This window comes from Macrotis lagotis, chromosome 1, assembly GCF_037893015.1.
Source record: "Macrotis lagotis isolate mMagLag1 chromosome 1, bilby.v1.9.chrom.fasta, whole genome shotgun sequence".
NCBI lineage: Eukaryota > Metazoa > Chordata > Mammalia > Peramelemorphia > Peramelidae > Macrotis > Macrotis lagotis.
The window spans coordinates 880,693,270-880,720,847 of record NC_133658.1 but is presented as its reverse complement, the minus strand read 5'-3'; the positions used below and the strand labels follow the sequence as shown (position 1 = coordinate 880,720,847).

The 27,578-nt window shown below is 38.3% G+C and overlaps 1 protein-coding gene and 1 pseudogene across 5 annotated transcripts in view; both read left to right on the top strand.

Moving 5' to 3' along the window:
- The window catches only part of VPS13D (vacuolar protein sorting 13 homolog D), a 349,290-nt gene that overhangs the window by 118,643 nt on the left and 203,069 nt on the right, over positions 1–27,578 (top strand). For 4 of the 5 annotated variants that reach the window (XM_074218409.1, XM_074218410.1, XM_074218408.1 and 1 more), the window contains 4 exons: positions 13,469–13,591; positions 15,923–15,997; positions 24,516–24,618; positions 26,194–26,346. In XM_074218409.1, the coding sequence (XP_074074510.1) occupies positions 13,469–13,591; positions 15,923–15,997; positions 24,516–24,618; positions 26,194–26,346 (454 nt within the window). The remainder of the gene's footprint in view (positions 1–13,468; positions 13,592–15,922; positions 15,998–24,515; positions 24,619–26,193; positions 26,347–27,578) is intronic. The other variant, XM_074218411.1, reaches the window with a different exon arrangement.
- On the top strand, positions 3,589–13,462 carry LOC141509131 (ATP-dependent RNA helicase DDX19B pseudogene; annotated as a pseudogene).

Sequence of the window (27,578 nt, the reverse complement as noted above, 5' to 3'; positions counted from 1 at the left end):
AAAATGTCCATTTCCCCCTTTATTTGATTGTACTTGATTTTGCTGGATAAGTTATTCCTAGCTGTAAGCCTCTATCTGTTAGTTGTCTTTCTTAGAAACTGATATTTCAAGCTTTGCTTTTTCATAGATGGCTGCTAAATCTTGTGAGATCCTGATTATTTCCTCTGTTCTTGAATTCCTTCTTTCTGACTGCTTGCAGACTTTTTTCTTTTGTCTGGAAACTCTGGATTTTAACCATGATGTTCCCCAAGAGTTTTCATTTGGAGATTTCTTTAGGAGGTGACCTGTGGATCCCACTTTTCCCTCCTGTTCTAAAAAACCTGGCAGTTTTCTTTTATGATTTTTTTATTAGTCCCTATATTTCTTCAAAGTTTTCAGGCAATTCAATGAATCTTAATTTCTTTTCTCCTGAACCTATTTTTCAGATCTGTTGTATTGACTTTGATACTGCTGCTTCTTCTTTAAATATATATTTTAAAATTTTTTTTGCTTTGCCCTGGTTACTTGAAAAAAAGTTTTAACATTCATTTCTAAAACTTTGAGTTTCAGATTTCCTTTTTCAGATTTCCTCCCACCCCAATATCACTCATTGAGAAAACATGTTATTTGATATAGGTTAAAAGAATGCAGTCATTCAGTACATTTCCATAATGGTCAGAGGAAAAAAAAAATCACCCCCCCACCCAAAAAAAAGAAACCTCAAGAAAAATAAAGTTTGAAAAAAAATATGCTTTAATAGGACACCATCAGCTCTCTCTCTGGGGATAGATAACATTTTTTTATCACAAGTCCTTTAGAGTTGATTTGGGTCATAGTATTGCTGAGAAAAACTAAGTCATACACAACTTATCATCCTACAGTATTGCTGTTTGTATATAGTGAGTTTTACAGTGCATTTGCTCATATAAATCTTTTCAGGTTTTACTGAGAGCATCCTGCTCATCATTTCTTATAGCAGAATAGCACTCTTTCATAATCACATGGAACAATTTTTTCAATCATTCCCAACTGATAGGCACCCCCTCAATTTCCCATTCCTTGCCAGCAGAAAAGAGCTACTATAAATATCCTTAATCATGTAGGTTTTTCCCCTTGTCATACTCTTATGGAATACAAACCTAATGTTGGCATTGATATAGATCAAAGAGTTTACATGGTTTTATAGCCCTTTAGGCACAGTTCCAAATTACTCTTCAGAATGAGTGAATTATTTCACAAATCCTCCAACAATATATTGTCTTCATTTTCCCTACATTCTCTAACATTTGTCATTTTCTCCTTCTGTTCTATTAGTCAATTCAATAGATAAAAGGTGGTAACTCAGAATTATTTTAATTTTCTTTTCCCCAATCAATAATGAGTTAGAATATTTTTTTAAATATGGCCATAGATAACAACGATAACCTCATCTGAAAACTGTTCAACTCTTTTGATCATTTATCAATTGGGGAATGACCCTTATTTTATAAAATGGACTCAATTCTCTGTGTTTGAGAAATGAGGCCTTTATCAAAGAAACTTGTTTCAATATTTTTTTTCCCGGACACAGTTACTGTTGCTAATTGTATTTCCCTCCATCCTAACTCCACTGTGCCCATCCTCCCTCCATTTATTCTATTCTCTCTCCTTTCACCTTGTCCCTCCTCAAAAGTGTTTTGCCTTTGACTGCCATTTCCCATAATAAACCCTCCCTACTATTTTCCCCCCTTCTTCCATTCCTTTTCCCTCCTATTTTCCTCTAGGGTAGGATAGATTTCTAGAACCCAATTGAATGTATGTTATTCCCTCTGAGTCAATTTTGATGAAAGTAAGACTAATTCATTCTCCCTTACCTCCTCCCTCTTCCACTCCACTGTAGAAGCTCTTTCTTGTCTTTCATATGAAATAACTTAACAGTTTTACCTCCTCCTTTCCCTTTCTCCTCAGGCCTACCTGTGCTCTGTCTGTATATATTCCTAATCAATAAGAAAGTTTTTTTAAGATTTTATTTTTTTTTTTGAGTTTTACAATTTTTCCCCTAATCTTACTTCCCTCCCCCCACACCCCACAGAAGGCAATTTGCCAGTCTTTACATTATTTCCATGGTATACATTGATCCAGATTGAATGTGATGAGAGAGAAATCTTATCCTTAAGAAAGAAACATAAAGTATAAAAGATAGCAAGGTCAGACAATTAAGATATCAAGTTTTTTTTCCTAAATTAAAGTTAATAGTCCTTGGTCTATATGGAGTTTGAACAACCTCCCTTCTGGTTTCTAATAGAACAGTAGTGTTCCATGACATACATATACCACATTTTGCTAATCCATTCCCCAACTGAAGGATATTTACTTGATTTCCAATTCTTTGCCACCACAAACAGGGCTGCTATGAATATTTTTGTACAAGTGATGTTTTTTACCCTTTTTCATTTAATGAGAAAGTTCTTATGAGTTATAGTATTATCTTACCATGCAGGAACATAAAAAACAGTTCAGTATCATTAAGTCCCTTTTGAGGTCCCTTGAGGTCCCTTTCCTGTTTACCTTTTTATGCTTTGCTTGGCTCTCATAATGAAATTCAAATTTTATGTTAAGTTCTGGTCTTTTCATCAGGTAAGTTTGAAAGTCCCCTATTTCATTGAATGTTCATTTTTTCCCCCAAACGAGTTTGCTCAATTTTCCTGGGTTAATGATTCTTGGTTATGATCCAAGCTCTTTTGCCTTCTAGAATATCATATCCTAAGTCCTATGATCCTTTTATGTAGAAGCTGCTGAATCTTGTGTTATCCTGATTGTAGCTCTACTCATAATTAAATTGTTTTTTTCTGACTGCTTGCTTGGGAGCTCTGAAATTTGACTGTACTATTCCTGGCAGTTTTCTTTTTGAGATCTCTTTCAGGAAATGATTGGTAGATTGTTTCAATTTCTGTTTTACCCTCTGGATCTAGAATATCAGGGCAGTTTTCCTTGATGATTTTTTTTTAGCACTTTTGAAGTTTATTTGTTAAATTTTTTAAATTTTCTTTAATTTATTTACACATTACTAAAATATTCTTGTAAGAGTGAACACTATACCCCCTCCCCCCCCAAAAAATATAAAGCTTCATGAGAAATAAAGTGAAAGAAAGAGAAAAAATGTGTTTCAGTCTGTGTTCTGATACCATCAGCTCTGTCTCAGGTGTATCACATTCTTTATCATAAGTCCATCATAGAAGTTACTACCTTATTTTTCTACAGTTGCTGCTGCTGATTGTAATTCCCTACATCTATTCCTCCCCACTACCATCTATTATATTTTTCTCTCTGCTTTCACTCTGTCTCTCTTCAAAAATGTGCTGTGGGCCTCCCAAGTGGCACAGTGGGACAGAGCATCGGCCCTAGGGCCAAGACACCCCAAGCCTATGTCCCACCCCAGAGACCCAGCAACTATTCTGCCCTTGGTCCCGGATAGGCTGCCCAATCCCACCACCTTGCAAAAAGTAAAAAAGAAAATGTGTTATATTTGACTATCCTCTCCTATGATTCACCCTCTCCTCTATCACCCACATCCCCCCTCCCCTCCCCCTGTCCCCCTTCTCTCCCTTTTCTTCTAGATGTCTCTACCCTATTGAGTGTGTATGCAGTTTCCTCTCTGAACCATTTCTGATAAGAATGAAGGCTCCCTCATTCCCCTTCACCTTCCCCCCTTCCATACTATTGCAAACTCGATTTCTTGACTCTTTTACATGAAATATCTTAGCCTATTCTACTTATATTTTCTCTTACTCCCAGTACATTTTCCTTTCACTCATTGAGTACATTTTTACAATATATCTTCAAATATAATTGGATTCTCTCTCCTGTGCCTCATATATAAAAGCTCCTGAGAAGGTTCATATGAGTATTATCAGTATCCTCTTTCCATGCAGGAATACCTGCAGTTCAGCATCATTAAGTCCCTCATAATTTACCCTTCTCATCCACCCTCTCTATGCTTCACCTGAGTTCTGTACTTGAAGATCAAACTTTCTTTTCAGTTCTGGTCATTTCAACAGGAACCTTTGAAATTCCCCTCTTTCATTGAAAGTCCATCTTTTCCTCTGGAAGAGGATGTTCAGTTTTCCTGGGTAGTTGATTTTCGGTTACATTCCAAGTTCTTTTGCCTTCCAGAATATTATATTCCAAACTCCCAGAATATTATATTCCAAGCCCTATGTAGTTACTGCTAAATATTGTGTAATCCTGACTGAAGCTCTACAGTATTTGAATTATGACCTTCTGGATGCTTGTAATATTTTCTCTTTGACATGGGAATTCTGGAATTTGACTATAATATTCTGGGGGGGTTATTTTTTTTTTTTTTTGGATCTCTTTCCAGAGATCGTTGGATTCTCCCAGTTGCTATTTTACCTTCTACTTCTGGGATATCAGGGCAATTTTCCTGTAGAAATTCTTTAAAAATGAAGTCAAAGCTCTTTTCCTGATCATGACTTTGAGATAGCCCAATAATTTTTAAATTCTCTCTCCTGGATCTGTTTTCCAAATCAGTTGTTTTTTCAGTGAAATAGTTCACATTTTCTTCTAGTTTTTCATTCTTTTGGTGTTGAATTATTGTGTCTTAATTTCTCATAATGTCATCAGCTTCCTTTAGCTCTATTGTACATCTGAAGGATTTGTTTTTCTCAGAGAGTTTTCTTATCTCCTTTTCCATCTGGCCAATTCTTCTTTTTAAAGCATTCTTCTCCTCATTAACTTTTTGAACTCTTATCCATTTGATCAAAACTGGTTTTTAATGTTATTTTCTTCAGCATTTTTTTGGATCCCCTTGACTAAGTTGCTGACTTTGTTTTCATGTTTTTCCTGCATTTCTCTCATTTCTCTTCCTAACTTTTCTTCTACCTCCTGTACTTGATTTTCAGAATCTTTTTTGAACTCTTGTCATAGCCTGAGCCCAACTCCTGTATTTCTTCGAATCTTTAGTTGCAGAAGCTTGGACTCTCATCTTCAGAGTGTGTGTTTTGAGCTTCCATGGGACCAAAGCAGTTGTCTGGTCAGGTTCTTTTTTTTTTATTCATTTGCCCAGCCTGTGCCTGATTTTGGGGTGCTTCCTGAGCTTTTGAGTATTATTGGGACACCCTGCAAGTACCTCAGTTCCTACAAGGTCTTATGGGAGCCTCTGACTGCTCTCCTGGTCTGTGGATGACCACAAGCTCCCCCCTCTGCCCAGGGATGTAAGGAAAGTTCCTACTTTATGGGGGCCCCAGACTATGACCAGGGTCTGAATATGATCAAAGCCCCAGAGTCCTGTCTGAGGGACAGAAGACAAACCTTGACAGTCTCCTTCCACTCCCTTACCTTCTGTGGGCTGAGCGCTCAGGGAGCAGCTGCTGGGCAGCTCCTGTTAGGTGGCTCCACAGGCCTGCTTCTGTTTCCTGGGATCTGGGCTGTGCTCAGGGCCATGGCCACACTGAGGAGGGCCACGCTGGCCTGGGCTTCATGCTTGCTCTGTCAGAGTTCTCCCTGCTGATCTTCAAAGTTGTACTGGTGCTCCCTGGGGTGGCAGGTTAGGAGACTGCTTCTGCTGACAGGAGCCCCAGCTCCCAGGGACCTACACACTCTGGGGGGCTGTTCTAGAAGGCTGATGCTCCTTTGCTGTGGCATGCTGCTGCCCCCTCCAACCCCATGGAACAGAGTTTCATATGATTTTCCAGTTACTTTGGGTAGGAGAATCATCTCATTGGATCTTTCTGTGGGTTCTGTCTTTTAAAGATTTAATTAGAGTCATCATTTTAAGGTTTTTGAAATATTTTGGAGAGAGCTCATCTTGGCTCCACCATCTCCCACCCCTGCCCCACCTTGATAATTTCTTGAGAGATGATGTCTAGAATATTTTTTTTAATCATGACTTTCAGGTAGCCCAACAATTATCTCTCCTGAATCTATTTTTCTAGGTCAGTTGTTTTTCCTTTCTATTCTTTTTGGTTTTTGTTTTATTGTTTTTCATAAATTCATCAGAACCTGCTCCTGCAGGGGAGCAGGAAGCCTCATAGCTCTAGGGCAGAAAGGAGTGCTTGTGGTCACCCACAGACCACAGTACAGGGCAGGAAAGGTACAAAAACTTCTCTTTAGGTCATATCATTTCAGAACAGAAAACTTGCAGTTCCCTAGAAGTATTTCTGAAAATAGCTACAAAAAGATCCCTGGTAAAGCATGCCCTTCACCCTAGAAGCAGAGCCCTACCTTAACAATGTAAAATCAATTAATATGCTAAGGAAATGAGCAAACAACAGGAGAAAAAAAATCTGACCATAAAAGTTACTATGATAATAAGGAAAATCAAAACATACACTCAAGGGGTAGCTAGATGGCACAGTGGATGAAGCACTGGATAAAGTGGATAAAGGAGGACCTGAGTTCAAATCCTGACTTAGACCTTTAATAATTACCTGGCTGTGTGACCTTGAGCAAGTCACTTAACCCCATTGCCTTGCAAAAATCAAAAATAACAAAAGAATGAAGGTTAAAACACACACTCAAAAGAAATCAGCAAAGGCAAAGTTCCTTCATTCGAAGCCTCCAAAAAAAATGTAAATTGGTCTCAGGCCATCAAAGAGCTCAAAAATGATTTTAAAATCAAGTAAGGGAGGGGAGAGGAAAAATTGGAAAGGGAAATGAAAATGACATGGGAAAATCATAAAAACCAAGTCAGCAGCTTGGTGAAAGAGACACCAAAAAATTCTAAAGAAAATAACATCTTAAAAACCAAACTGAGCCAAATGGGGAAAAAAAGGTACAAAAAAAAATGAGGAGAATGTCTTAAAAACCAGAATTGGCCCAGTGGAGGTACAAAAGATGAAGAAAATAATCCCTTAAGATGTAATGGAACAAAGGGAAGCTGATGTGTTCCTGCTCTTCTTCCTGGGACTGCAATCCAATTCCTATAAGGGCAAAGCAACAGAGTCCTGCCTCAGTGATAGTAAAGGGACCCTTATAATCTCCTCCTCTTACCATCTGTGGGTCAAGAGCTCTGGAAGCAGCAGCTGCTGCCACTGATTCAGCCTGGGGAACCTTGGCTCCCAAGACCTGCTCTGCAAATCTGTGCTGCTGAGGCCTCTGCTGCACCGTGCTCTACTCTCATTCTGGAGACAGACTTTTCCTGCTGACCTTTCAAGTTGTAGTCTTGGTAGTCTCTGGGCTGAGAGGTCTGGAAAGTGCCACCACTGCCACTGATCTCATTCCCTAGCTGCCTTTTTCTGGGTTGCTGGGGCTAGTCCGTGCTGGCGTGGCCTCCACTGTTCTTTGCTGCACTCCTCTCTCACCCTTGTGCAACAGACCTTTCCTGCAGATCTTTCAAGTTGTCTTAGGCTGTAAAATAGTTTCCACTATCTTTTTGTGGGTTCTGCCACTCTAGAATTTGTTTAGAGTCATTATTTAAAGGTATTTGGAAGAGTTTGAGGGAGAGTTGAGCAAGTCTCTGACTTACTCTGCCATCTTGACTTTGCCTCTAATTCTTTTAATTCCTTTTCTAATTCTTCTCCTCTTTTTACTTTGTTTTAATATATCTTTTTGTTGACTAATGGAATCATTAGTTTTTATTTGGTCCCTTCCAATTTTCAGTTAGTTTGTTGCTTGGGCAAGGTTTTTATATCTTTTGGGTCAAGCTATTAATTCCCTTTCCAATTCCTTTTTTTCATAGTTCTCATTTAATTTTCTTTTTTTCCCCCTCATGCATCTCATTTCATTGATTAAAAACATTTTTAAAAACCCTCTTTAAAAATAAACTAACAGCTCGCGCCAGTAGCCGCCTCCTGCCCCCGGCACCATTGCTCCCGCCGCTGCGCCCGCCATGCCCCTACCCAGACCATGGCCACCGACTCATGGGCCCTGGCAGTGGACGAGCAGAAGGCGGCGGCCAAGTCGTTGAGCAACTTAAATATCAAGGAAGAGAAAATCAAACCAGATGCCAACGGTATTGTCAAAGCTGAAGAGAATTCAGAGAAGACAGATGAAGAAGAGAAAGAGGACAGAGCTGCTCAGTCATTGCTAAACAAACTGATTAGAAGCAATCTCATGGACAACACCAATCAAGTGGAGGTGCTGCAGCAGGATCTGAATTCTCCCCTCTATTCAGTGAAGTCTTTTGAAGAGCTTCAATTGAAACCACAACTTCTGCAAGGGGTCTATGCCATGGGCTTTAACCAACCATCTAAGATACAAGAGAATGCACTTCCCATGATGCTTGCTGAACCCCCACAGAACCTGATTGCCTAATCTCAGTCTGGTACTGGAAAAACAGCTGCCTTTGTCTTGGCTATGCTCAGCCAAGTGGAGACACTGAACAAGTACCCCCAGTGTTTGTGCCTCTCCCCAACTTACGAGCTGGCTCTTCAGATGGGAAAGGTGATTGAACAGATGGGCAAATGTTATCCAGAACTTAAACTGGCTTATGCTGTTCAAGGCAACAAGTTAGAAAGAGGCCAGAAGATCAGTGAGCAGATTGTTATCGGTACCCCTGGCACAGTCCTGGATTGGTGCTCCAAGCTGACATTCATCAATCCTAAAAAAATCAAGGTATTTGTTCTGGATGAAGCTGACGTGATGATAGCCACCCAAGGCCACCAGGATCAAAGTATCCACATCCAGAGGATGCTCCCTAAGGATTGTCAGATGCTGCTTTTCTTTGCTACCTTTCAAGATTACATGTGGAAGTTTGCTCAGAAAGTTGTCCCAGATCCAAACATCATCAAACTGAAGCAAGAAGAGGAAACTTTAGATACCATTAAACAGTATTACATTTTGTGTAATAATCGAGATGAAAAGTTCCAGGCCCTTTGTAATCTCTATGGGGCCATCACCATTGCTCAAGTGATGATCTTCTGTCATACTCACAAAACAGCTGGTTGGCTGGCAGCTGAACTATCCAAAGAAGGCCACCAGGTAGCACTCTTTAGTGGTGAAATGATGGTGGATCAGAGAGCTGCGGTGATTGAACACTTCAGAGAGGGCAAGGAGAAGGTGTTGGTGACTACCAATGTGTGTGCTCGAGGGATCGATGTTGAACAGGTGTCTGTGGTTATCAACTTTGACCTGCCAGTGGACAAAGATGCGAATCCAGACAATGAGACATACCTCCATTGCATTGGGCGCACTGGGTGCTTTGGCAAGCGAGGCCTGCCTGTGAACATGGTGGACAGCAAGCACAGCATGAACATTCTCAACAGAATTCAAGAACATTTCAACAAGAAGATAGATTGGACACTGATGATTTGGATGAAATTGAGAAAATAGCCAACTGAAAAGCATTGGCTAAAGTTCACCTATACCCCTGGATGTGCATTTCCAGCTCCATTTGGACTGTTTGTTTTTCAAATTGACACAACTCTCAACCAGTCACCAAAAAAGACTTAAGGTGGGAATAGAGAAATTACCTACCTCATTTCAAATAACATTTGGACTTTAAAAAAAAAATATTTTAAACATACACATTCAAAAAAGCCAATGTGTTCCCACCTCAAGACTCTATTTAAGGAACTATCACATCTATGAATAATTGGCTTCTAGTATCCACTGTGATAGCATCTGGTTCTACTCTCAATCCCAGAACGAGACAAGAACATCTCTGAGTGCCAACTATACATCAAACTGCCAAAGGAACAGAGCTGAGGTGACAGTGGATAGAAGAGGCAGAGCCAAGGGGAGCCTGTTAAGACAGCTTCAAAGCCAAAAAGGACTGAGGAGAGTTCCCCAGCTAGGATGGTGCAACTCTTTTCTCTCTGCCACCAACATGAAAAAATTGTTTGGGATGAAAAGGACCTGCAAAATCTGTACAGTGGCTAAACCTTAGATTAGGGGTTGGCATCTAAGATTTACCAGTATCAGTTCAATATTAGTTTGATCATGGAATCCTAGTGACTCTACTCAACTGCCAGATCATTTACACTCTGTGGTCCTCAAATTTGAGGAAATGGTAACTGGAGTTAGGGACAGGTGATCTTAGACTTGGGATTCTCCAATGGAAGTATTGAAGGCAGCAGGTCTCTGCCTCTGTGACTCAGAGAGAGGAGACCCTGAAAAGGGACATAGAAAGAGGAGACCATCTTGACCCCAGCTGTTTTGAGAGTTCCATTGCCTTCATTGTCTTGGCAAGGTGGCTCAGTTTTCACAATGAAAATCATGTCAGATGTGGGACATCTCTTCGGGTCCCTAATATTTGTATTGAAGAATGATTTCTGCTGTATGTAGCTATAGAAGTGTCTGGACCAGCAAGAGACTCTCTAGTGTCCACCCTCCCCACAGGGACCTCCACTTCCCTCTCTGTCTCCTGGCTATAGGGTGGCCATAGGTCAATTATCATGTAATTCTGAAGGTTCTCACACCATTCTTGGCTTCTTGGTGACTAGATGGAAGACAGCACCCAGATGAGGGGGTAGTGAAGATGTGGAAAGTTGGGGACAATGAGAAACAAGATTTTTGAGATTGCTGAATGCCTGCTCCTTAACCCAGGATAGGACAGCTCAGCTGCTATGAATTCCTCTTTTGGGCCTTGGAAAAGAAATGATCATTCCAGAGCCTTTATAGATCCCACATTCCACAGCCAAACAGCTACCCTTCAAGGGAAATAACTTAACTTCAGCCTCCAGTTGGTCTGCTCAAGTTACCACCTCCTTCTTGACTTTGGTTTCTTTTGACACATGGAACATGGGCTGTTAGAATGCCCAAAGTCTTTTCTCTGTAATCTGTGTTGGCTCAGATGGGTGTTAATGGGAAGTATAGTGGTATGGGTAATGGAATCTACCAATTCTCAAGCCTCTTTGTGCACCCAATGTAATACATAGGACCTGTAATCGTAGGAGCCCAATGAATCCTCCTCTGGGTTTCTTCCTCTGTGTCAGCTTCTTGCTTTCAGCTCCAAGGGTGTTGCTTGAAAGCAGGGGCAGGAGGGGAAGTGGGGAAAGTTCTGAAGCTATAGCCCTCTGGAATTTGCCTCTGACATCACCTGTGGCCTCTTTTCAACATTGTGGGTAGATTGTGACCCCTTGATGTGACCCCTTGATAGTTTTAAGCCTGTTTAGTTGCCCTTCCTGACCCTTTTTTGAATTTCTGCTTCCCTTGGTTTCCTTCTTCCTTAGGCCCCTTCTGCACTCTAGGCAAGCTCATGATAAACAACTTCTCTCCATGGATAGTTTGAGCTGGGGATTATTTGCTGTTTTATAGAGATAGGGAAGCAAAAGAATTCTAGTCCATCTCGATTTAAATATTATCTGGGAGGTGAGAAGGGAGAGAATCAAGGTTGCTTCCTTAGGAAATCTGTTTCTCCCACTGATTTCAGAATTGAGCAGGAAACAAGAAAGTGTTCCCAAGGAAACCCTGGAGGCAGCTGGTCTCTGCATTTAGACGAGGTCAGATGAGAATGGGAAGCCCCTGCTACCCCATCTCTGGCTTTGTGGACATCACCAGACACTCCATCAGAATGGCAGCATCACTTCAGAGACAGTGTCATTACTACAGGAAGATGGGACTTCCAGAGGTGGATGCATCCTCCTTTGGGTATCCCTCCAGTGTCAGCTCTTTACTCTCCCTTCTCCAGAACTTTGCTAAAGATTGAGGTGGTGAATAGGAGTTACAGACCAGCTCTGCTTCTGGGAAAACCTGTTGCATAAGACAGTATGCATCCCTGATGAATCCTTAGGTTATTTCCTGGACACTTTGTTCAGGGATAAGAGACTGTGGTGTCTCTTAGCCTAGAATACTGATTTGGAAGAATTGGTTTCTATTTGGGTGAGGGGCATCTTGTACCCTTTTAGCAGAATACCTACCTGTGGTAGGAGTTATAATGAAATAAGGAATGGGATATGCTACTGATCGGTAAAAAATTTGTTGATAGCTTGAGGGACACTTATTGATTACACAGTTAAGAAATGCTTCTTTGTAGATTCCCTCTCCTTATGTTAATTGTTAAACTAATTATGAAATTTTCTAAATTATTCGTGATCTAGTTTTCTAATGGTGAAATTATGAATCAGTAATAATTGAGTGTTTTCATCACCTCCTACCAACCTACCATTGTTCTTCACTTTATTTGGGGGACGGGGTAGGTGGGATGCAAGAAGAATATTTGCTGGCATTCTGGGTTTGAGGGTCTGGTTGAAAAGACAACATCTGCGATCATGAAACAACCAGACCAAGGACATTTTTTTTCTCAAATGTGTGTTTTCTCCCATCTTTGTGTGTTTCTCCTGACCTGTGCATCCCTTGGCTAAATATTCTGCCTTCTGGTTTGTGTCTCATCCCTCATGTTTTTGGAGGTGCTTGATTATTATTATTAAATGATATCAAATAAAAAATAAACTAACAAACCCAACTCTTGCTTCATCTTTTCCAAGAATTCAAGTTGCACTTTTCTTTTGAGGCCTTTCTTAAACATAATCAGGATCTTTCTTTCTTCTGGATTTATATATTCATATCTCCACCATCTTGATGTTCATGCCTATGTCTTCCTTTTTACAGTCATTCTGACATTAACTACTCTTATCTTTTTTCCATATTTGCCTATTTGCTGGGTATGAAATGAAACTTCAGAATTGTTTTGATTTTTCATTTCCCTTTTCAGCAATAATTTACAACAATCTTTGACAATGGTTTGTTAATAGTTCTTCTGAGAAATGTTTATTCATATCCTTTGATTACTTACCTATTGGGATTGACTTTTGTTATATAATACACACACACACACACACACACATATTTTTTTTCTAAATCAGAACTCAATAAATAGGAAATTATTCCTGTATGAGTGAATATTTTGTTGACATTATTGGTGATAATTCCTTCATCCTTTTGATTATATTTGAAATATACTGAAAGGTACCTGTATAAGTAGTGAAGTCTGAATTCATCACCCATGTTTTTTAATTCATAGTACTTTGCTAAAAGTGCTAAACTGGGGCAGCTAGGTGGCGTAGTGGATAAAGCACTGGCCCTGGAGTCAGGAGTACCTGGGTTCAAATCTGGTCTCAGACACTTCATAATCCTTGGGCAAGCCACTTAACCCCATTTGCCTTGCAAAAAAAACCTTAAAAAATAAAAGTGCTAAACTAATGTCAAACTTAAATATTTTTCTAGTGGTTCTGTAATCTCTAGGCCTTCATTTCCAAGGCTAAATCTTTGGACTGAAAATCTGAAACAGAAAAGATGGAAGCAAAGGAAACTTTGGCAGTTTTGAGAAAGAAGGAAAAATGATTATTCTCCTTTTGACTTTTCCTAGGAAATAATTGTTTCTTAGTAGGTGTTGGAAAATACTTCATCCAAATCTGACTCTTTTGTTATCTATTGGCAATAACAATGGCTTTGCTCTGAGGTTGAATAGTAGAACAATGCTCATTTTTAAAAGATTTTTTGGTCATTTAACTGATTTCATTTTACAACATAGTACTTTATTCCCAGTTTTTATTTTTAACCTTTATAACCTCACCTGTTTCTATTTTTATCTTTTCGGGATTCTTTCTAGATCAGTATGTAAGTACCAAAGAGTCATGGATGGCAGATTATTGTAAACAGGACAAGGAAATGGATATAGTCAAATCAGAAAGTTGGATGGGCTCTTCTGTGGATCCCCCATGCTTCGGACAAAGTAAGATGTTTATTATATATATGAATGTCTAAGGCATACTTAGTCATTCGTTTTTTCACTGAAGAATTCAAAACAGAATCGTCAAACTTTGTGCAAGAATCTAAAGAAATATTACCTCTCTCTGTAGTTAATCTCTGCAACCCACAGTTTCTAGCACAAAATGCTAGTTTCCACCTCTCATTGAAGTGAAGTCACACAGATCTTCAACACATTCTGGTAGTTGTAATGTTTTAAACTGGTGCCCTAAAATTTTAGCATAGTCAACCTCTAGAAGATTGGTTTATGCTTTGAAACATTACTTTTCTGGTGGAGTGAATGACTAGTTTTAATTCATGTAGTAGTCATTCATGAACTAGGTTCGAAATCCATTTTACCTGAATATAGAGATCAGTGGCTTGAATATAAGTCCTAAAAAATGGGAGGGTGTGGCATATTAAAGGTGAAGTAAATAAATAAACTTAGTGTATCCACAAATAATCTTAAGAGTTGTGTGTGTGTGTGTGTGTGTGTGTGTGTGTGTGTGTGTGTGTGTGTGTATCCCTCTGAATCTAGAGAAATCTATTTTATTCTTTGATACCTATATTTTCTTTCCTTGTTATTGCCTCACTTTGAGCTTTGTTTTTCTAAGGAAGAATATAATGATGAATAACAGTTTCATAAATAATTGTCATCCAAATTCAGTTCTGTTCTTTAAGTCTAATTTCTTTTGGGAAGTCTCTGTGATTACATTTTTTGGCTGGACTTCACATAGCCCATGAATACTTCAGAAATAATCTATCTGGTCTGCAAACATGTCATAGGCAGATGGGTTTTCTTAAGTGTCTGAAGTGTTTGAACTGGCTCATCTCTCCTAAGGGTGTGCAAGTGGCCTCTTTGTATTCCTTTTACATTTAGAAAGGAGAGACAAAGAAATATCAGCTGTGATTATTCATAGTGTTCACAAAGAACTGCTTCTGGGAGTCACAAGGTCTTTGTTTCAGGAGCCAGGGCCTCCTGAAACATTGTCAGCTTCAATTCTCTGTTTCTTCTGGACTTCTCAATATATGTGTTGAGAAAAATACTCCAGAAGACTGCTAACAGTCACTAGAATTTGTGGTCTAAGCAAGGGAACATTTTTCTAAAGACACTTATTTGCTCATTGGAGGAGTCTTCATTCCCAAGTCAGTAGTAAATACAGCCACAAGGCTATTGGAACTTCAGAGTTTTGAAGAGGCAGCATTTATTTTCATTTTAATAGTTAATAGAAAAGGATATGTGTGTGTGTGTGTGTGTGTGTGTGTGTGTGTGTGTGTGTGTGTGTGTGTGTAAAGAGGCATTGATAAAGTATTGTAAGGAGTTACTTAGTTCTAGATAATATTTTTTTAGATTGATAGCCACACAGCCCATGTTTATCTTTATGAAAAAGATCTTTGAAAGCATATAAAGATCTCTACACCTTTTTTTCTTTTATTGTTCCTTCCTATCCCCTAATTGAACAAAAACATTTTAGTAAGTCTGCTAAAATCCTTAAAATTAGATTGATCAGAATCTTCAGGACTATGATAAAAAGATATTTCTAATACATAGAATAATACATAAACAGCCAAGATCAGATGAAAAATTGTGGCCTTTGAAATCCAGATTCTTGACATGAAATCTAATCTGATGGACATGCTAATTTCTCAGATGTAATTGAGTACTGCATAGGAAGACTTTGGTATGATTTTTGGGCTTAATTGTTGACTTTATTTAATCAGGTCAATAAATTCTAAAGATTGAACCACTGGATTTTGTAGAGTTGATGGAATTTTGAAGCCAATGAAAATATGGATAAAGATATCTAATTTGGATTTTTTAAAAATGCCTATTTAAAATTATTTTAAAAATTAGGATTTTCAAAGCCATCAAAGTGAGGCAACTCATTGGTAGTGACTGACTACAGAAAATTTATGGACTTTTTTCACTCACTTTTGGAGACACTGTCTTCCTTTGATGAATTTAAATGAAGTTATTTTCACTACAGTCTTTTTTTAAAAATATATTTGTAAAGTAACTTTTCTATGCCATCTAAGTATATGCACACTTTCAAATTCAGAACTTTTAAAAGGCTTCAGTTTAAGAATATATTAAATAATTTTTCTTTCCTTGATTCTGAGGAAAAGTATGGTTGTTAACATGATAGAATTTTCACACCAATGGAGAGTTTCTTAGCCTTGGAATAAAGAAACATTTTGATCCCTTTGCCAGCCACTGCTTAACTGATAGTGCCTGCTCTGTTTGTGCAACATTCTTGAATCTTCCTGTTTGCTGTCTCTTTCCTTATCTGCTAACTTTGTCTTTCCTGTCTACCAGGCCTACCCCTTGTCTACCTTAGGACTAGGAGTACAGCCAGTCTGACTAACCTAGAGCACCAGATCTATGCTAGAGGTACAGTACAGCTGAGGGAGGGAATGCATGGCTGCTATGGTCTACCAAATGTCTTGAACAATAATCCTCTTTGACTTGGAGGCGATTCTTATCCTGCTTGTGACTGTATCATTATAGCAAGAGCAGTAAGAACATTTGACTTAACATTAGGAATAAATCAAGGATTGGTTCTGATGTTATACCTTTTCCATTCCCTTTTCCCTTTTGGTGAAGGGGAAAAAAGCAAAACTCCCTTCTGGTATTTGGCAGTTGTGACATTACACAAAAGGAAACACTATGTTAGCTTGGTGGCCATGTGATATTGAAAGGCTTGCAAATGATGGGAAAAGTCTTCCACAAACCAAAATTACAAATCTTTTTATCTATAGAATTCTTGATAAACATTTATTCTTATGGGAATGCAAGAGAATTTCTGGAATATGAGACATTTTAAAATCCTCATGCTGTTACTAAGATAAAAATTTCTTGTAGTTTTAAACTAGGTACATGTGGTACTTAAGAAATAGAAGAGAAAATGTTCCTCATTCCTGCCCATGACCTTAGAATCCCTTGAGGCAGGGAAAAGGGGAGGAAGTGTTAGTTGACCAGGTAGAATAATAGAATAAAGAACATAAAAATTAGGTCATTAGAATCCCAATGGTTCATTTCTTCATTGGTTTCAGTGAGTGCACTTAGTTGTACTAACTCTAATCCCCTTGGGGATTGTGGATTTTGTAAAAGTAGAAGCTCAGAAAGAGTTCACCCAAATGTTAAAACAGAATTGTCACAGACAAGACCATGGGTTATATTCTGAGAGTTTTTAATAAGATTGGAGTGAAAGAGGATTTTAAGGAAAGAAATACTTTTGATGTTTTTATAGCATTGTATCCTTTTCAGCGTATTTTCTGATTTGTTTCATTTTATTCTTGCAAAAATTTTTAGAGGTAGGTAGTTTGCATAGAGATTATTATAGATGAGGAAGTACATATTCACAGAGTTCATTTTTAATTAAAATTATTAACTAATTTTAACTAATTATTAAATTAAATAGCATGCTAAAATTTAACTAATTATTAACTAATATTAACTAATTATTAATTAAAATTATTAACTATAGCCTATATAGAGCTAGAATGCGAGTCTTCTAATTTCTAATTCAATGTTCTTTTACAGAGTAGAAAATTTGGACTTTGTTTGTAACAGCTAAATTAATTATATAAAACAAGTCCAAAAGGGAAGACATTTCTCAAGTTGTTAGCCAAGTGAAGCCAAACTAAAATGTGACTGACTTGAAGCTCTCTCTCTCATTTTCTGAAGAAATTGAGGTCCTCAGAGGAAGGTATTCCAAAACCATTAAGGGAAACCATTCTCTTTGGTGTCCTTCAAAATTTATTTCTCTTGTTGCATGACCAGAGTTCAGACTCCGTTTATTTTAGGATATAATGTGAGAGATGTTTGGTCAAATTGGCTTCTCCCTGGTGTAGGGTTTGGACTGCTGTACTATGTGCAAACAGTGGTTTTCTCATGGGGTAAGCGAGTATCTGAAATTTGGTATGTCTGACAAATATGGGAAGTTTTTGAGATTTAGGCAGTGTGCCTAGCCATGCTATTTAATTCGTGAAACCAAGTACTTTTTAAAAAAAATTACTTAAAAATGAAAAGATCTACTTTCTCTTTTTCCACTTCTCTTCTCCTTCCAGTTGAGAAATTAAGAAAAACTATACCCTTGTTACAAACATACATATTCAAACAAAAAATTAATTCCTTGCATTGACTATGTCCAAAAATAAAAGTCTCAGTTTATACTCTGAATCTGTCCCCTCTCTGTAAGGAGGTAGGTGCCCTGATTCATCATGATTCCTCTGAAGTCATTGTGGGTCATTGTACTGTTCAAAGTTCCTAAGTGTTTTTGAAGTTAATTGATTTAATATGTTTTTTACTATATAAATTATTCTGTTTCTGCTCCTTTCTGGATCAGTTTATAAAAGACTCATCAGATTTCTCTGAAATCATCCCCTTCACCATTTCTTATAGCACAACATTATAGCATCACATTGATATGGCTTATTCAACCATTCCCCTAATTATTGACATACCCTCAGTTTCCAGTTCTTTTCTACTACAAAAAGAGTTGCTATAAATTTTTTTTTGCACATATGGGTCCTTTTTCTTCTTCTTTGCTCGCTTTGGGGAATAGGTCTAGTAGGGATATCGCCAGGGCAAAGCTTTATGCATTATTTAATAACTTTTTGGGCAAGGTCCTAAATTGTTCTTCAGAATGGTTGGACCAGTTTACATGTAGCTCCACCAGCAGTGCATTAGTATACCTGTTTTCATACCATACCTCCAATATTTATCATTTTTTTTTTGCCAACTTAGCCAATCTGGTGTGGAACTTTAGAGTTAAAAACAAATACTCTTGAATGTAAAGGTTCTTAATATTATATTCATTATAACATAGTGATCAAAGTTATTTACCACATTTTAAGGGGGTTTTTTTGTTTTTGTTTTTGTTTTTGTTGTTTTTTTTTTGCAAAGCAGTGGGGTTAAGTAACTTGCCCAAGGTCACAAAGCTAGGTGTTTATTAAGTATCTGAGGCTGGATTTGAACTCAGGTCCTCCTGACTCCAGGGCTGATGCTCTACCCATTGAGCCACCTAACTACCCCATTTTAATTTTTTTAAATGCAATTTACAAACAGAAGCTTCCAGGCTGGCTCACAGTGGGATATGATACACATCTGGGTTCTTTTTCTGCTGGTTCCCTTACTATAATAAATGCTGCTTTCTTACTTCCATCATAGAAGTCAGATTTCTACAATATATACTGTTTGCCCTTCAGATAGTTCTTAAATTTTTCTTTCCCCCTCTGCTCTCTAATCAGCAGACCCACAATAATTTTTAGGTTTGTGTTTTATTTCTTATCAACTAGTAATTTAAGCACACATACACATAAAATGCTTCACAAAACTCTGAAACTAAAGGAAACTATTGATGTGAAAATAGCTATATAAAAAAGTAGAGTGTATCGGCGGAGCCAAGATGGCGACAAGAGTGGAGGGTGTCCTAGGATCTCTCTCATAAATCTTTGAAACTAAGGACTTTAACTAAATTTTCGAGGGATAGAACCCACAGAGGGACCCAATGAGGCAGTGCTCCTACTCAAGGTAACCTGGAAAAGAGCAGAAAGACTCTGCTCCCCGGGTATGAGGGGCGGCCTGCCAGAGCGAAAGAACTTCAGCCTCCCAGAGGCAGCCCCAGGGCGCTGGGAGCTGCTGCTGGGAGTTTCCTGACCTGCGCCCTGGGGAGCACGGGGCACAAAGTGGGGGACCAGCAGGGGACCTCTGCCAGAGGGAGCACTTGGAGCCCAGCCCTCAGGGCACACAGCAAGCTGCCTGGCCACTGCATTCCAGATCCAGGAAACAGAAGCAGGCGGAGCCAGTAAGTAGGAGCCCCCAGGACATGAGTCCATTGAAGTGAGGGAGGGGAGTGAAAAGAGAGAGATTGCAGAGCTCTGTCTTCTGACCACATTCACATCCTGATCCCAGTCTAGGGCCCCCCCCCCCCAAGAGCAGCAGGCCCCCCCCCCCCCCCCCACCTCAGAGGGGGCGCTTAGGGTCATTCACAGACCAGGAGAGAGGACAGAGCCTCACACACTGAGACCCTTGTGGGAGTGTCCCAAAAGCTCAGGAAGCACCCCCAAAACAGGTGCAGGCTGGGGAAAATGAGCAAGCAGAGAAAAAAGAGGAACACAATTGAGAAATATTTTGCAAATTAGCCCAAGAAGGATCAAAACACTCAGTCTGAAGATGAGGAAGCACAAGCTCCTACATCTAAAGACTCAAAAAAAAAACAGAAATTGGGCTCAGGCTATGACAGAGATTAAAAAAGACTTTGAAAATCAAATGAAGGAGTTAGAAGAAAAAACTGGGAAAAGAAATGAGAGAGATGCAGGAAAAACATGAAAATGAAGTCAGCAGCCTAGTCAAGGAAATCCAAAAAAATGCTGAAGAAAATAGCATGCTAAAAACCAGCTTAGATCAAATGGATAAAACAGTTCAAAAAGTTATGGAGGAGAAGAATGCTTTAAAAATCAGAATGGGCCAGATGGAAAAAGAGATAAGAAAACTCTGAGGAGAACAAGTCCTTCAGACAAAGAATAGAATTCAGGGAGATTGATGAATTTACCAGAAATCAGGAATCAATACTTCAAAACCAAAAAAATGAAAAATTAGAAGAAAATGTGAAATATCTCATTGAAAAAACAACTGATATGGAAAACAGACTTAGGAAAGATAATTTAAAAATTATTGAAATACCTGAAAGTCATGATCAGGAAAAGAACCTTGACATCATTTTCAAAGAATTACTACAGGAAAATTGCCCTGATATCCTAGAAGCAGAGGGCAAAATAGAAATGGAGAGAATCCACCGATCCCCCCGAGAAAGAGATCCCAAAAAACCAACCCCTAGGAATATCATAGCCAAGTTCCAGAACTCCCAAGTCAAAAAGAAAATATTACAAGCAGCCAGAAGGCCACAGTTCAAATATCGTGGAGCTGCAGTCAGTATCACACAGGACTTAGCAGCAGCTACATTGGAAGCTTGTAGGGCTTGGAATATGATATACCGGAAGGCAAAAGAGCTTGGAATGCAACCGAGAATCAACTACCCAGCAAAAATGAGTGTCCTCTTCCAGGGAAAAAGATGGACTTTCAATGAACCAGGGGAATTTCAAATGTTCCTGTTGGAATGGCCAGAGCTTAACAGAAAGTTTGATCTTCAAATGCAGGACTCAGGTGAAGCATAGAGATTGGAGGAGAAGGGGAAAAATATGAGGGACTTGATGATGAACTGCATGTATTCCTGTATAGAAAAGTGACACTGATAATACTCATACAAACCTTCTCAGTTAATAGAGCAGGTAGAGGGAGCTTTTATAGTTGAAGCACAGGAGAAAGCTCAATTCGAAGATAAAATATGGTGTAAAAATGGAGTCAATAGAAAAAAAGGGAAATGTAATGGGAGAAAGAAAAAGGAGAGGGGGAATAGGCCAAGATATTTCATATAATAAGATTTTTCTTTATTATAATGAGCTATTGCAATGATATGGAAGGGGGGAAGGCAAGGGGGAACAAGGGAATCTTCGCCCTTATCAGAGGTGGCTAGGAGAGGAAACAGCATATATACTCAATGGGGTATAGGCATTTGGAGTAAGAAGGAGAGAGGGGAGGGACAGTGGGAAGGGGGGGATGTGAGTGATGGAGGAGAGGATGGACCATGGGGAGAGAGTGGTCAGATATAACACATTTTCTTTTTTACTTCTTGCAAAGGGCTGGGATTGCATGACCAGGACCACAGGGCCAGGTGGATTCTGGGCCTAAGGGGTGGTATGGGAGCTCAGGGCTTCTTGGCCCCAGAACCAGGGATCTGTCTGCTGTGCCACTCAGTGACCCTACAGCAGAGTCAGAGTGAAAGGAGAGAGAAAATATAGTACATGGTAGTGGAGAAATATAAAAGGAGGAAGTTGTGATCAGCAATGGCAATGCTGGAAAAATATGGAAGTAACTTTTGTGATGGACTTATCATAAAGAATGTGATCCACCCGCAACAGAGTTGTTGGTGTTGGAACAAAGACTCAAGCACATCTTTTATTATTATTATTTTTTTGGGGGGTGCAGGGCAAATGGGGCTGGGTGGCCTACCTGGGGCCACATAGCAGGGTGATTCTTGGGTGTCTGAGGCCAGATTTGGCCCCAGGTGCTCCTGGCTCAAGGGCCAATGCTCTGTCCACCACCCAGCCACCCCTACTATTATTACTATTTTATTTTATTTTGGGTCTTTTATTTTTTTTTTTTTTTTTTTTTTTTTTTTTTTTTTTTGGTTTTTGCAGGGCAGTGGGGTTCGGGTGGCTTGCATATCACACGGCTGGGTGATTGTTGGGTGTACAGGGCCAGATGTGGGCTTGGATGCTTGTGGCTCCAGGGCTGGTGCTCCATCCATTGCTCCACCTGGCCATACCTACAATTATTATTTTTTTATTTTAATTTTTTTCTCTCCCCTTTACTTTATTGCTGAAGCAAGTCTATATTTATGGGGGGAGGGGGTATCTCGTTCACTCTTAAACAAGAATATTTTACTAATGTAAAAATAACATTAATTGTACAAAATGAGAATAAATATTAAATTAAAAAAGTAGAGTGTATCTTTGAAAATAGCTGAGCTTTTCAAAAATTATCAACTGAATAAATGACGCAGAGATTGTATAAGAGAGACAGGAGGTTAAGTGTTATCCACTGGAGGGTTTCAGTTTTTAGCATTTTACTGTATGCTGGAACCTGATGAGCTCTAGTAGTTGTCAAAACAGAGGCTTGCTCTAACCTGAAAGTGCTTGTCTAGAAACACTTACTATATTAACTTTTGAAAATATTTGATGATAGAAAAGGATAATAAGAATGTTATTACTTTTCAAATGGCTGTGATCTCTTCCTCCTATTAGCCCTTTATGAAACCACCCCCATGCCTCACTTAGAAGTCAGTAAAAACCTGCATGGGCTGTCAATTAATTATTTAGCTTTCATAGCCTGGAAAAATTTGGTCCTACAAGGTGAATTTTATTTGGCTTTAATTCTCTTCCTTAATCAGAACTTCCTACTACCTCCTGATGCCATTTTATCCACTGTAGATGTAATTCAGTTAGGGGTGTGTGGGTTGGGTGTAGGAATATTTTCAGAGAGAGCTGGTGAATGGGAGGGATTCAAATAAGTTTGGTTTTGCTATTATCCTATTGTTTTCATCATCTCTGCAGAAAATCTTTTAAAGAGGAGTTAGGGCCTTAGGGGTTTCCAGAGTCATACTGGTTTGGACTCCAGAAAAAATGATAGAACAAGACCAGTAATAGTCTCCATATTCCCCACAAAATCTTCCATTACTGTTCTGAAAGATTTAAAACCAGTTCCTTACTGGTTAAGTGTCCTTCTTACTGGTAAGAGGCACAATACCCTCTCTTTCTTTCCTAGCCCTGTGTCCCCATCCTGGACTCTCAACTCCCAATATTCACCACACCACAGACCAAGAGAGCCCCAGGTTATCAGAGCCACTAAAGATGACTACCCTCTTCCCCTGCCTAATAAATGGGGAGATGTTAGATAAGAAAGTCCTTATCTTTACAGTAGAACTGGGAAATATTTTCCTGACATGCCAATTTTATACTCTGAAGAGATGTTCTTTCTCCTAGAAACATCATTTATTGTGTTTAGGACCTATTATACTGTTAGTACTATAATTCATATCGGGTTTCTTTTTTATTTTTGCAAGGCAATAGGGTTAATTGACTTGCTGAAGGTCACACAGCTAGGTAATTATTAAGTGTCTGAGGTCTTACAAGACTTTCTAGGAAAAATATCTTCTAATTTCCAAACAGACAACTTTACAGAGGAACTTTTGTAATTACCATTCACTTATAAATTAGTGACTGCCTGCATATATTATAATTTATAATTATCTGATCATTTCTTGTTTGTGAATGTGGCTTCCCTAACCACGTCACAGGCTCTTTGAGAACAGGAACAATAACATATATTACTCCTGTGTTCCTCACAGCTCCTAGAACAGTACTCTCCCTATAGAAAGTTGTAGTAGTGTCCATGTCATAGGGCAACTGAAAATATTCCTCTGAAATGAGCTTGAGTCCTGTGAGGCAAGTGAAATAACACTGTGGTGACAAGCAGAGAAAACTTTCTGCTGTTTCCATTCTATTCATTTTCCCTGGTAACTGTCTCCTCTCTCTTCATTAGGTGTTCATTGGGAATGGGCTGTCACAGAAATGAGGCAGAATTGCTTTCTATTAATGAAGTCTTTTACATCAGTCAAAGCTTTTGAACCAGATTTTAAGTGGATCAATGTCTGATAGAGGCTTTTCCCAGTTCATTTTAGTTATTAATACATCTTTTTTGAGGTGATTACTTTTCTTGCTTCCAAAGGAGTCAGCACCTGAAGGTTGTTCTTATGAGTTACACTTGGCTCAGTAGTATGATCAGGAGAGAATGGGGGACAGGAAGCAGTGGCTACTGTCTAGTGTTTGAGGCAAATTTATGCTGTGCTGGATAATGAATTCACAAGTATAGATGATTTGGAACTGGAAGGGACCTTAGAGATCATTTAGTCCACATTTAGTTAAGGTTGATTTATCCAAGGCCTTTGGGATAAGAAGTTGGATCAGGATTTGAACTCAGGTCCTTTGATTATAAATTTTATAATCTTTTTTCTATAAGATATTCCAAAGAATTGCCATATGCTATATATAGTAAGACAGCTTTTGAACCGTGTTTGAATGGGTCATTGTGTGATAGTTTTTTCCAGTTTGTTTTGTTCATGTATATATCTTTTGGGAGTTTATTTTTATTCTGTTCCTTCGGTCTTCTCTATCTTTATTTGATTTGGACAGGCTTTACTTTGGGGCACCAAAATCATTTAGTTCTGGGGAGTTTCTTTGATGTCCTGGAGTGTTTCTAATAACCTTCCTTAATTTTCCTATCGCAGAGATGAAAACACCCAAACGCCGGCAGCCATTTGTCCCATTTGCTCTGAGGAATCACACAGGGTGCACCTTGTGGTTTGCCACACTAACTACAACCCCGACCCGGTAAGGAGTCCTGAAAAGCTTTCTCCATAAGTGATATCTATCCTCCTTTTTAACTGTGAGTTTTTGTGAAGTTGGAAAGGTGAGACTGCAAATTGTGTGGGTAAAGAGATAGACAACTTTGTTTTAGCTACTTACTGGCTTACCCTACTTGAGATATCAACAGGTTCTGGTAACACCAAAATAAATACACAGTTCAGAAGATTTGCAGAGCAGCTTGATCCTCTCCTCTTTTAGAGTCTAGCCAAAAGGCCATTTCTTCCGTAATTAATTGACATTTTGCTTTTTTATTAGTGACCATTAATTTTCCTTAATAATGATAAACATTACTTTTAATTTTGACATAATAATGAACATTAACAATCGTTAACAATTTAAGCACTTTGTTTTGCAGCTCTGTATATGTTTTCCATGTAATATTGCTATTTTTACTACTTGTATTGAGGTCTTATCTTCCTAATTTTATTAATAGACACTAATAATGTGTTTCCCAAGTGCTTTCTAAATGTTTGTTAAAGATAGTAATTTGATAGAGCAAAAGGCCAAATCTGCAAAATACAAATGGTGAGACCTGACACATTATATTGAAAATGAAGCTGAAACAAATCAGACATGAATTAGGAAAAAAAGGTAGGGCCCATGTGAATTTTTTCCTTTTTTTTTTTTTAAAGAAACATGTGGTGGTTTGATCTAATCCCAAGTCAATCTTTTTTTTCATTCTTCTTCCAAGACTACTGAAAACTTTACTGACTAAATAAAATAAAATAAAATAAAATTGATCTCTGAACTTAAAACGTACTCCCTAGTCCAGATGGGATTGGGTGGAGCTGGTAGAACTAATGAGATTTTACCTAAGCCAAGCAAGAGACCTTCAGTAATAGTTTTTCTGACATTGAAAATTTGACTCCTTGCAGCATGGAAATACTGATCTCTTCAAGTATGACAGTATATGAAGCTATGTTGTCAATTGTTTGGGAATTGAGTTTTCTTTTTGTTTTTCTTGGTTTGAGAGCTTAGTTAACTGAATATATTAATGCTCAGTTAAAATAATCATAATTATTGTAATGATTCCTATAATAATCATTATTATTATTTACTTAGTGCCTTAAGGTTTATATAGCTCTTTACATATATTTTCTCATTAGAATCTCATAGAAACCTTTTGAAGAAGAGACTGTTGATTCAAAGTCAAGGCTTTTCCAAGTCCAAGACCAGTGTCCTTTCCTCTGTAACAAATGACCTTTTCTTTCCCCATTAGTGATTGTGCCTGGCATGGCATTTATTGAGTGTATTCTGTGTATTCAATCAGATGTTAATTTATGCTAATTTTACCTGAGATTTACACAGCCCTAAGGGACCCTGCTACCTATTCAAGTTGTATTAACAGGAAATCTCTGCAAAATTGAAGCTGGTTGTTGTTGATCCTTATGTTGATTACTTTTAGATTCTTTTTAGGTAGGTTATCACAGGGCAAAGATCATAAATACTCTCTGTCTTGGGTGTGGTTGCTACTTTCCTAGGGGGTATTCTGAGTATGTGTGTAGGAGAGGCATCTAGTTATGTGTGATTTGTTTTCAGGGCAGCCTTGTCTCACAGTGGAAGCCCAGGACTGGTTCCAGAGGGAAATAGAACTTTCCTTGATGATGCCCACAATGTCAGTGAGTGGCGGGAAGTTCTCACAGGGGAAGAGATTCCTTTCGAATTTGAAGCAAGGGGAAAACTAAGGCACAGGTAAAGAATGCTGCAATTCCTTTACAACTTTAAAAAAGGAAGTAAGGGAAGGTGATTGCTGTGTTTTGCCTGCTTTTTTCATTTAGTTATTTATGTGATTTTTTGTTTGTTTGTTTTGTATAAAGACTGCCATGGAGACAGATTTTTTTTTTAGATGAAAATGTTTTCTCACTAATTGTAATATAAGGTCACAAAATTTTCAAAATATTCCTCAAATGAATTTTGTTATTTTATCAAATTCTTTAAAGTATCGTTTTGATAATTTTATTGATACATAATTAAAACTATAAATTCACTTTATTGGTAATGTTATTTTTATTATATTGGCACAACCAAGTCAGGAACACTCAATAATTCCTTAACTATTTAAATTGTTCTTTATTTCTTGAAGGAACACTTTTGAATTGAAGTTGTATGAGTATTTTGTGTGCTTTGGTAAAATTATCTTCAGATAATTAATATATTTTGTAATTAATTGATTAATATGGGATTTATCTTTATATTAATGCCTTTTGAATTTTAGTAAATTATTATATGTCCATATAGATATATATATAGGGCAATGTGTGTGTGTATTTATATGTATAAAAATGATATTTTTGAGGCTTTATTTTTATAGTCTTTGGCTTTGCTGGAACCTATCAAATTCTCAACAAATAGAGATGATTTTATCTTTTCTCCCTATCCCTAATTTTTTTTCAAAATAGTCTCAAAATCAGAATTAAAAACAACCACCACAACCAATGTGTGCAATATGAGATTTGATGGATTTGATGGAAGGGAGTATCCAGAGAGTTACCTCAGGAGTTAGGCGAAGCCAGCTTAAAATCCTACCTCTAATCCCCACTGGTTCTGTGACTCTGGACAAGTCATCTCAAGGCCCAAAACTGTTCTCTAAGATGTAGATGATGACATTTCTTTCCTGGAAATGCCAAGGAAACCCATGTAACTCAAGGAACATCGATCTTGTGTGGCTTCACCAAGATCATGTCATGCCAAACCACCATCATTTATTTTCTTGACAGATTGTCTAGACTAGATTAGAGAATTGCAAATTTAGTTAGATTTGAATAGAGTATTTTATAGTAGAGTATCTCATGCTTTTCTTAAAGACAAGATGGAGAGATATGGCCTTGATTTTGTAGATTCAGAGAATAGTCAGTGGTTCAGGAAAAGTTCAGATGAGTTTTCTAGGAGAGTCCCCCAGGAGTCCATTCTTGGCCATTTAACAG